The sequence below is a fragment of the Melospiza georgiana genome, chromosome 2, assembly GCF_028018845.1.
Source record: "Melospiza georgiana isolate bMelGeo1 chromosome 2, bMelGeo1.pri, whole genome shotgun sequence".
Classification (NCBI taxonomy): Eukaryota; Metazoa; Chordata; class Aves; order Passeriformes; family Passerellidae; genus Melospiza; species Melospiza georgiana.
The window spans coordinates 117,983,601-117,995,256 of NC_080431.1; the positions used below are offsets into that span (position 1 = coordinate 117,983,601).

Genomic DNA, 11,656 nt, shown 5'->3' on the forward strand with positions numbered 1-11,656 from the left:
TGGATGATGGATGGATGGATGGATGGATGGATGATAGAGGGATGGATGGATGGATGATGGATGGATGGATGGATGATAGAGGGATGGATGGATGGATGGATGGATGGATGGATGATGGATGGATGGATGGATGGATGATGGATGGATGGATGGATGGATGGATGGATGGATGGATGATGGATGGATGGATGATGGATGGATGGATGGATGGATGGATGGATGGATGGATGGATGATGGATGGATGATGGATGGATGATGGATGGATGGATGGATGGATGGATGGATGGATGGATGGATGGATGGATGGATGGATGGATGGGTGTCAGAACCCAGGACATCCCTCTGGCTGACCTGGAGGACTCCAGACCCTTGCAAGGGGCTCAGAGACCTTGGCCTGGAGTCAGAAACACCTGTGCCTTTGATTTTAGCCCGTGGAAAAAATTCCCAACTTTGTGTGAGTATTTACAAGCCCCAAGAGTTTGAGTAGAATGGCAGTGAATTTACCACAAAGTAGAAAAGTAGAATTTTGGGGTTTTTAGAATGGGGGTTCAAGAGGCAAGATGGAGGAATCTGAGCATGTCAAATCTTTCTCCTTCTTCTTCTTCTTGTCCTCCATCTTCTGCTGTGATAGTGACACTTTTAAATTAGAGTAGAGACAGAGTGTCTAACAGAAGTGATAATTATTGAAAAATTATTGTAAATAAAGTACATGTGGTTTTTAGTATTAAAAAAATAACACCACAGTTTAGAGTAGAGACAGACTGTCTAACATAAACGATAAGCATTGAAAAATTATTGTAAATAAAGCACATGAAGTTCTTTGTATAAAAAAATAACATCACCCAGAGGGTGGTCAGAGTCCCTCAACCCAACCTACCAAGCAGACCTCAGTGAGTCAAAAAGACAATGAATTAAATAATTGCAAATAAACAACCTTGGGAATGAGAGCCAAATAATCCCATCTTCTTCAGTCTCAAAGCTGAGAAAAAGAAACTTTCTAACACCTCAGAGTCATCCTGACACCAAAGAGCTCATCAGATGGGATGTTGGGAAGTAGGAATTGTTCCCTGTGAGGATGGGGAGGACCTGGAATAGAGTTCCCAGAGCAGCTGTGGCTGCCCCTGGATCCCTGGCAGTGCCCAAGGCCAGGTTGGTTGGGATTTGGAGCAGCCTGACCTAAGAGAAGACCTCCACCCATGGCAGGGGTTGGAGCTGGAATGTCTTTGATGTCCCTTCCAACCCAAACCAGTCTGGGATTCTTTGGTCACTGTGATGAAGCAGAATTCTCCCATTTTCTCCCCCTGCCCTGGACAAGGTGCAAAACTCAGCTCTGAGGCCACAGTTCAGGGCCTCTGCTGCTTCCTGAGTGCCACGGCTCCATCAGGAATCAGCTGCAGGAATTTACCTCAAGGGGTTGAGAACTTCCTCCACATTTAATTTTGGTTTCAAAAGGTTCTGTCTTGGTTTGTAAAGCCTTGGTTTGCTAAGGAAGGCAGGACCCTCCCTTGAAATGGAAAATGTAAACCTTGTCCCTCTGAATTATTATAATTTTGAAATTAAGGGACTCTCAGGCATAGATATGGGAATAGGAATAACAGTTCTTCATTAAGAAAAAAAAGGAAAAAATAAAAATCAAAAGGCAATAATACAAAGCAGCACTGCCAGAGTGGAAACGTGCCTTGACACGCTGTGGGTCAGGGTGGTGGCACAGTCCCATTAAATTATTATAATTTTGAAATTAAGGGGCTCTCAGGCAAAGATATAGGAATGGGAATAGCAGTTCTTTATTAGGAAAAATATAAAAAAGAAAATATAAAAACAAAACTGCAGTAATACAAAAAACCACTACCAGAGTGAGACCGTGCCCTGTCCCTGTGTGCCAGGGCGGTGTCCCAGCCCCATCCCAGGGGGGCTCAGCCCTCCTGCAGTGCCAGCTGTGGCTCTGCTGCAGCAGGGATCCTGCACAAGGGGGGAGTTTTCCTCTGCAGCTCCAGGGCTGCTGCAGATGGGCCTGGGCTCCCTCTGGCCATGCAGGGCAGCAGAAAGCTGCTCCTCTGGCAGTGCAGGGGGCAAAGGCTGCTCTGCTGTCCCAGCACCTCAGATTGGATCCAGGTAGGAATGCTTGGCTCCTCCCCTGGGCGGAGCCTGGGCTGAGCCCTTATCAGCCATGCCCAGGCGTCAATTTACGCTCCCTAAACCTGCTTGGTGAGCTCCGCCTCGTGTGATGTCAAACCTCATTCTGTCCTTCTTACAGACAGAAAAATAAATAAATTAAAGTCTTGGGGAAGCCGTGGGTCCTGCTTACAGCCCTTGCTCCTTCTCTGTTGCTGCAGGGATGACGTGCCAGGCTCGCAGCTCCTACATCACCAGTGAGATCCTCTGGGGCTATCGCTTCACGCCCGTGCTCACGCTGGAGGACGGGTTTTACGAGGTTGACTACAACAGTTTTCACGAAACCTACGAGACCAACACCCCCGTTTACAGTGCCAAAGAGCTGGCAGAGATGGCCAGCCGAGCAGAACTGCCCCTGACCTGGTCTGTTTCCAGCAAGCTGGACCAACACGCCGAGCTGGAAACGGAGGAGGAGGAGAAGAACCAAGAAGACCAAAACGAAAGAAACGGAGACGTGGCCAACTTGGAGAATGAGTCCAAAGTGTAGGACCAGGGGAGAAATAAAGGCCACCTCCTTTATCTCCTCCCTCTCTGCTCCCTGTTCCTTTCTGCAACACGCCTTTAATTTTTTTTCTCTTCCTGTTATTGGTAACTCACGGAAAATAAACATTTTAGATCAGAAATCCCAAGTTCAACCCCAGACTAAGCCAAGGCGTGGGTTAAAGCTGCAACACCCACCAGGGATGGTGGAATCTCCCCGTGGCAGTGACTGGTGGCCCCTCTCCAGTGCAGACCTCCAGGTTTATCCACATCAACCACACAAAAACCAATCCCTGAACGCAGAGGAAATGGATGCAAGGGGTTTTAAAGGAGAGACTAATTAATGCCCATCAAAGCAATGGGCCTTGACTGAGTTTTTATGTATTTCAGGACACTTTCATAGACTGGGTGACAGTGGAATGGGCCTTGCAGCTTTAAGAGGAAGGTGAGCAGAGGGACCTGCAATCCCCCACGACCCTGTACATATGCCTTATGTAACTATTTCTCTCTACATTTAGTAATAAACGCCGCATGTACAAAAGTACTGTAGTAAAGAACTTCTAAATAATGTACACAGCTGTGTAATTAATGTAGGTTTAGAAACAGAGCTCTAGAAATATTGGGATGCAAAAACCAACTACCCGTCGAGTAGGCATTTCTCTTCAAATATTTGCAGTGTAAAATTGATTTTAATTTATTTTTCTTTCCCCTCCCCTCTATGACTCTTCGAGTGGGTAACATTTTCTTCAGTGTACCAGACTGGCAGCTATTTAGAGTACCTCACTGTTGGCCAAACAGATTGTTTCACTCACTCTAAAAAGCCATAAGTCTGGGAGAGGGCAGGGTAGAGAATTGTACTCCTGACATACTGTGAAAATGTTTACAAATAAGGCAAAGCCCTTCCCGGTTACTCTTTTCTGGGGGCAGTTCAACTGAAAAATTGAGGCTGTGGCAAACTCATGGCTAACCAGAATTTCCTGTGTACTCTCCATAGAGCAAGCATGTGTCATGTGGAGGTGTTATCCTTAACGTGCAATATCCAGGGAATCTGCTCCCGTGGGATCTCAGTGGAGCAGTCTGCTACACACAAAAAATACCCACACACACACAAGCCATTGAAAAATGAATGTTGCACCTCAGCCAGTAGATTTTAGCCACTTCAGCTGGGAAAGAAGCAGCTGGATTTCGTGTGGAGCTGGAATCCGTGACGTTTGCAGTGTGCTGGTGCTGAGGGCGCGGGGGGCACGACGTCCCTGGGGGTGTCCTTCCACCAGGATTCCCAGGAGAACACACAGAAGGGTCCTGCCTGGCTCAGGGGAGCCCTTCCTCAGTGAGTTCCTCCACCTTGGGTGGCTCCTGGTTGTTGTAAATCCCTGGAAATCCCTGGGCATTTCATCCCTGGGCAGAGGGAACTCACATCACTTCCACGGGAGTGGGAGAGCTCCACCAAGAACAGCATTTCTGCCAGCAAAGGAGGAGAAGCTGCAGCCTTAATTCCTTAATTTTGGGGGGGGTTTGTTTCATGCCTGCCTACTCCACGAAGAAAGAAAACACTGAAGAGAATCCGAAGCTTTTTATTTTGTTGGTTTTTTTTGTACAGAAAACTTTACGTTTAAATAAAAGAGAAAAAAAAAATAAACCTCAGGAGAAACTTGGTGGGCAGGTGGAAAATTTGCACTGTGATATAGCTTTGGCATTAAATTCACACCTCTTTTCTTTCTTTATTTTTAATTTTCTTTTTTGCTGGTACAACTGCCCCTTGCTAATTTTCAGAGAGGGTGGCTGATCTGGGTGGGCCTCCAGGTGAGGAGGGCCTGGGGAAGGGATGGGAAGGATTGCACACCAGGGCAGATCAGGCTGGATGGGAAGAGGTTTTTATGGTTTTAGTGTTGACCATTTTCCCCTAAAAGGCATTCCCGGGATGCAGGGAATGGTGCAGGATGAGGATTTTTGGGCGGATGATTCTGGTGAAGGTTGGAACATTTCTGAGACAGATCTAGGCCTCAAGCTCATCCTGCTGCCCCAGCATCAGCCCCGTGCTCCAGCCCATCCATCCCCACCCCCGTGGCTCCCCAGCAGGGCTGCTGAGGGTTTTTTAGGGTTTTTTTAGGGTTTTTCGGGGGGTTTTGGGGCTCCAGAGCCCCTCTGGAAGCGTTGGGGCCGCTCGCGCGCGTCCGTCCCGCCAAAGGTGCATGAGCTGAAAGCAAAGCTTTCCCTCCGAGGACAAACCTGCTTTTTGCTCTCACAATTCACTGGGCCACTCTAGAAGTCGTTGCTGCAGGTTGAGAACATTGATGGTGCAGCTCAGGGCCCTGATGAAACCTTTTTTTTTGGTGTCCTTCAGCACGGAAAAAGAGAATTTCCGCCACTGGGGCATGCGCATGTGTAAGCTTTATTTCTGTGAATAGGGCACTTACAGCTTAAGGTGTGTGTGTGTTCTGTCTTTCTCTCCCCCCCCTGTATTTTCTTGTCTTTGGTATCCATGTAGTACGGACTGTAAAGTTTATGAGATCTCATTTTTGTAACATAAGCTTTAAAAAAAAATATTATAGAAGCCTCCAAAGCTTTCAAACGGGGAAGCTTCACGTAAACTTTGTACTAGAATGTCCCTATCAAACACCTCTATTTTTCTACAATGATTGATTAAGCAGTTTAACAATGTATTTTGTGTCAATGATTTCAACTGAATTGGTACGAAGACAATTAAGAATTGAATGCTGTTAATTAACAATGGATTTTCAAGCCGTATATCCTGAGTGGTGTTTTCATTGACAGTCAATCATTTCACCCAGGAATCTCAGCTCTTAGTCCTGAACAATCTCTGAGGAAAGCTCAAATATTCCCTGTGGGAATATTTGTGGCAAATGACAATTAAGGGATGTGGCTAATGTAACATCTTAATGTTATTGTGTTCATAATTAATCCAGACCCATTACACTTCTATTATATATTAGTGAATATTCATTTACTAATATATTTTAATGTTTTTTTTCTTGGATTATCTCATGATTTCTAGGAGAGAAAGGATTTCCAGAGGTAAATGTGAGCTCTCAGTTACCTCCTGGAGCTCTCAATTCCTTCTTCACTAAATTGCTGACTGAGAATGTGACCTTCAGCAAATAACCCAAGCTCAGCTTTACCATTTACCAACAAGTTCCACCTTATCAGAATTAAAATAAATCACCAAAATGAATTTGAAGAATGCAGATGTCCTGGTGGGTGTCTATAGCTGTTCTGATCTGCATCTTTGCCCTACAGCACCAAAGCCATCGGAGCCACTCCAACAAATTCAGCAGCTGCCAAACCCAGGAGGGACAAAAAAGCTCTTGAAGTTCACTTCAGGTTTTTGGTTTCAAGTCTGGGTTGCTCATGTTCCTCTGTTGGAGTTAAAGAGGACACTCAGGCCTTCCAAAACCAGGGAAGGATGAAATTCCTGAAATCCCTGTTCTGTTCCCAGCCACAGGGCAAGGGGAAGGTCTGGAATCAGAGCTCCCTTCAGCCCAGAGATGTCCAAAACCACATCCCACTTCTCCCAAAAAACAAATCCAAGAGCCACAAGAGCACTGACAGCCCCAGCCCCTCTGCCAAGGGCTGCCTTGCTCTGGAGTTCTCCCAAAGGCCCAACTTGCTTCACCTTTGGGTGCGGAATGATCCCTGCCCCTGGCAGAGGGGTGGAACTGGATGATCTTTAAGGAGACTTCAAACCCAAACCATTCTAGGATGCTGTGATCCTGTAATTCCAGGTTTCTGTGAAATTTTGGGGTTTTTTTAATGGAAGAATGGAAAATCCCCCATTCCCTGGGCCCAGCCCACCCACCAAGGCATTTCCAGGTAAAAGGCAGCCCTCAGGATAATGCCCAGGTTTGTCACCTCCTCACTGTCCAGCAGAGCACAGCCCTGGGAGGATGCACTCTGTCATCCCCAGAAAACCTGGGATCTCTGTCCCTCCTGCTTTTTGGGAGATTTGAAGTGGTGAATTTATTTCATTTCCTCCAGTTCTTTGATGTGGGTGTGGATGAGAGGCTCAGCATAATTCGTCTCCCGTGCTTTGGGCACCTCGGACATTCCTTCCGCAGCCACCGCCAGAACTCCTGGCTGTCAAACATTAATTTTTTACTGTTGTGGCACTCCCTGCCCATCAAAATATCTTTCTTTTCAGAATATCAACCTCCCTAACACCAGGTTACCCCACTCAGGCACTTTTTTTAGGCCATAAATCAAACCTAAAACAGGAGGAGTTGGCTTCTCTTCCCCTCTTGTTCCCTCAGCTCCCAAACACCTCTTTGGAAAGAAGCACATGGAGAGCAAGCATAAATCTGGGTTTGAGCTGTAAATAATTGTTAAAGACAAGACCTGAGAGCTGTAGTTATTTGTTAACCATTTCCTGAGTGGATTTTAAACTCCTAGGCTTTGGTATTTTGGAGGGGAGAGGTGGTGCCAGACGCTCGCAAAGTCATTTTGTGGGTTCAGCTTTTCTTTCTCCTGATTTATTCTCACAGTTTTATCAGATCCTCTGGATTTCCAGAAATTATAATCCAGTGGCAACTCCAGCACAGAGGTGAAGTTATTTTAAGTTATTTTAAGTTATTTTACCCCTTCCGCTGCCCTGTTTGTTGCCTGTTAATGCTCCAAGAGTTTCCCATGGAGAGCCCAGAGACATCACATCCAAAAATAGAGTTCCAGAGGGACTGGGATCTTCCTGTTTCACCACAAGTGTGAAATCTGCTTCCTATTCCAGGCAAATTCACAGCTACAAACCACAGCTCATCCCTCCTTCCCCCCAGCTCACGTGCCATCCACACAGAGTAAAAACTTCAGGGTTTCTGGTAACATCAGCTGCTTTTAGGGATTTTTTTGTTCACAGGGCAGGGATGGGGAGAGTTCTCCCTACTTTTTTTTCCTTTTTTCTTTTTGTAAATCAAAGGCAGCAGCTCCAAACTCACAGCTGAAGCTGTTTTCCCTCAGATGATTACAGGCAATCATTTGCACCGACTTTCCTGGAGAATTTAAGCTGTGAGAGCTGCTGGAGAAGTGTTATCCCACCAAGTTTTCCTTCATGTGTTGGATTGGAGTCCTCTGGACTCCTTCCAGCTCAGGGAAGGAGCGTTCCTGGCTCACCAGGATGGATCCTCACAGTCACCTTCCCTGGCCACATCCCCACCATCACATCCCAAATCCCTCACTGGAGCATCCCATCCCTACCACAGCTCTTCAGTCTTCCCAAATCTTCCCAAAATGTAACTCTGATCAAATTAAAAATAGCTTTTTTTGAATAAAGAAGATTATGATGAGACAATGAGAAGTCTCTAATGTGAGAAGATCAGTGAGATTTGCGCTGGGGAGCCCAAACTGTCACAGTTTGGAGCCACTCCACGGAATGCTGCTCAGATAGTGGTGGAAGTTGTTTCCTTTTCCCAGCAACATTCCTGGTTCAGCTGGGTGGGATCCTGGAGCTGAACATGCACCAGCTCTTCCCAAAATCCCTTGGAATTGGTTGGGAGGGACCTCAAATCCCAGTGCCACCCCTGCCATGGCAGGGACACCTCCCACTGTCCCAGTGTCCTTGGGCACTGCCAGGGATGGAAACCCAAAATATTCCTGGAAAAGAGGAATAAAAATGAGTGCAAAGCCCACAGATGGAGCCAAGAAAATTCCTGGGCACAGGGCAGGAATCAGAAATTCAAAGTTCAGCCATGCCGAGCCATTTTTCACAGCTTAATGTGTCATTTCTCTGATACGCACAACATTCCTATTAAAAAATATGCTAAATAAAGCATGACCAAAATTATTGCTTAAAAATGTTGGCCAGACAAATCATCACCACAGAATTCCTATTAATAAATGCATTAAATAAAGCACGACCAAATTTATTGCTCGTAATTCTTGGCTGGACAAGTCACCACCATGAAATCTCCATGATGAGGACAGACAAGGGAGAAAATTCACAATTTCAACCTCACACAGAATTTTTCCCCCTTGTGAAATGCAGGAAAGTGACTCCAAGAGAGAAGCCATTGTTTCTAAATTCCCTGGATTCAAAAGGAAGAGGGATCTGTTCAATGCACAAAAATCATTTGGCCTCTCCAAGACTCCAACTTCATTTTTGTCACCAAAAGTGACTCTGAAATTCCCCAGGAAACTGTCAGAGAAAAGGGTGGGTGTGGCTTTATTTCATCAAATTTAAATAATAAATTCCATTTTCTTTTTTAGGCAGTGTTTGTTCTCTCTTCGTGTCAGTTCTGACTGATTTGCCATTAAAACGTGACCTTCCAAGAGTATTTCTAGTTTTGTAACAAAGTCATTTGTTTTAGGTCTTTAATTATTAATTACTGAGGAATCTGTAGATTAGAGCTGATAATTAAAACAAGAGCAATCCAGTGAACTGTTTCAGAGAAAAAAAAATCCCAAAAATTAAATCCCAGCACTTCACAGATCAGAACAGAATCTTCCATTCACAGTTGGTTTTTTTTCCCCCCTCACATTTCCAAAATAAATTAATGAAGCATTTTGCTGTGAGAACAAATGTTTTGTTCATCTGGAGATTTGCTTGAAATAAGCTGAAAAAAACCCATTTTTGCTCAACTTTGCAGATAATGAACAAATTCGGGCATCAAATGAAATCAGATCTCCTACTTTAAAATGGAATAGGCATTAATTTTTGTTATTTTAATAAAAAACACTGCTGGAGATATCTGGAAATGAAGAAATCTACCCTTAAAATGAGTCAGTCACTGCCAGACTTTGATCACAGATAAAATTAAATTTGACAATTTATTCCATTCTATTCCCGATCTGACATTCTGAACATTTTCATCCCAAAAAAATGGGTTTTGGGAAGGGTTTGCACCAAAATGTCAAGGACCCACTTGGGATTTAGGAAGTGGAGGCTCAAATTCCTGCTGGAACTGACTCAGACAGAGTTTTTTTAATCTTGGAATATCTTAAATATGGAATTGCAGATGCTCAAAGCACATCTCCTTCCTCACCTGGCAGATTCCACCCAGCAGGGTGCAAATTATCAAAGTGGAGGAGGAAAAAGGAGAAAAGAGGGAAAAATGGGAGTAAGGAGAAAGAGGGAAAAAGAAAGAGAAAAGGCAAAGGAGGGGGGAAAAAAAGAGGAAAATTTAAAATGGGAGAAAATTAAAAAGGGAAAAAAGGGGGAGGGTGGGAAAGGGGGAAAAGGGAGAAAATTAAAAAAAGAAAAATTGCCAAAAAAGGAAAGGGAAGAAGTGGAAAAGAGGAAAAGTGGAAAGAGGAGGAAAGGAAACTGGAAAGATTAGGGGAAGGGGGGAAGTGGAGGAAAAGGAAAAAAAGAAAAGGGAATAAAGGGTAAAAGGGAAGAAGGAGAAGAGAGAAAATGGAAAATCTGCAAAAAATGAGAAAGGAAAGAGGGGAAGACAGAAAGGAAAAACTCATTCCCAGAAGGATAAGAAATAATAATGTATAACCAAATATAAAACTCATTTTTTCTGCATTTCTGCCTGAATCCCAGAAGTTGAACAATAACAGGACTGGGTTAGAAACTCAGGAAATTGTATCTGCCTTAAAATACTCACAGAGCAATTTAGGAATAAAGTAATAAAACAATGTTTGCTCAAATCATCTCAGTAAATAAACAGGAACCATCAAAATCCCTGATTTTCCAGGGAAGTTTGGGTCACTCCTGGCTCTCCCTGGCCCTGTCCTGTCAGGTAAGAGCAGATTTGAGGCAGAAATAATTCCAATACACCTGCAGTGGGTAAAGATCAGAGTATTCCATTTAAAAAGCACATGAAATAATGTATTTAGAGAGCCAATCAAAGAAAAAAATATGTGAAAATGTGTTGTAGGAAAATAGTTTAAAACGAGGTGATCTCAGTCTCTGGGACAACCTGAAAGCTGCTTTTGCACTGTTTCAGGGAGCTTTTTCTCCCATTAAATCAATGTTTATTTCTCTTTATGCCTCCTCTAAATGTTGCACCAGCAGATTATCATGGAACACTACAATCAGCTTTCAAATGACAAAATGTTTCTTTAAATGTGCTGTATAATAGGGGAAAATTTAATTTTAATTTACCAGGACTCATTTTCTCAATGAGAACTCAGCTTTTTATTCCACCCCTTGTCCTTGGTCTTTGTCCTGCACTAAATCCTGCCCATCCTTTGGGCCACATCCCTGCTCCTCACTGCTCAAATTCTTCAGAATTTACCTCTGGAAAACCCATGAGAATGAGCTCTAAACCTTATTTGATCATTATTTGGAGTGGAATAAACTGAATTGAAGCCGTTGAAATTTGGAGTGAAGTGCCACAAACTGATTCTGTGCAATCAAACAAATCCACTTCAAATTATTCCAGCAGCTAATTTAGATAAATTCCCCTAAGCAGACAAATCTCAGCTACAAAGAGAGACAGAGATAACAGAACAATATGAAAAGGCAGCAGTGCAGAATTTTTGTTAAATTAGATAAGGCCTCAATATCAGTGAATACCATTATTATGGGTTTTGTAACGCTAAAAACATAGAAGTTTCAAGGAGGAACATTAGATCTATACATAAAACTATAATGTTTATTATTTATGGAGAGTTACTCTCCAATGCAGAAGAAAAGAACACTTTTGATAATTTACACTTTTCATTTATAATGTAGAAATTTGCATTTAAATATAAATTCCATTTGAATTTCTGGGCCCTGAGTGTGAGTGCAGCAGTAGGAACAGACAAGGGAGGAGGGAGAAGGATTTGAGTTTTCCCCACGTCAGAGGATGGGGTGGGACAGAAATGGGGACAGGTGGGGAGGAGAGAAGGGATCCAGGAGAACACAGGAGCTCCCCCAGCACTCTCTGGAGAGAAATCCTCTGAGGAAAAGCTGCAGGAGCAGCTCCAGAGGGAAGATCTCCAGGAGGTGCCACTGCAGAAACCCAGAGGGAGGGAGAACCCAGGAGGTTTGGAGTTCCAAAGGCTCCAGGGGTTTTGGGTGTTCCAAAAGCTCCAGGAGGTTTGGGTTTTCCAAAGTCTCCAGGT

General features: G+C 44.0%; 1 protein-coding gene across 2 annotated transcripts in view; it reads left to right on the top strand.

The window, feature by feature from the left end:
- The window catches only part of KCNJ6 (potassium inwardly rectifying channel subfamily J member 6), a 171,624-nt gene extending 168,399 nt beyond the window's left edge, over positions 1-3,225 (top strand). For both annotated transcript variants that reach the window (XM_058019207.1, XM_058019206.1), the window contains one exon: positions 2,335-3,225. In XM_058019207.1, the coding sequence (XP_057875190.1) occupies positions 2,335-2,660 (326 nt within the window). In that variant the 3' untranslated portion in view covers positions 2,661-3,225. The remainder of the gene's footprint in view (positions 1-2,334) is intronic.
- The last annotated feature ends 8,431 nt before the right edge of the window (positions 3,226-11,656 follow it).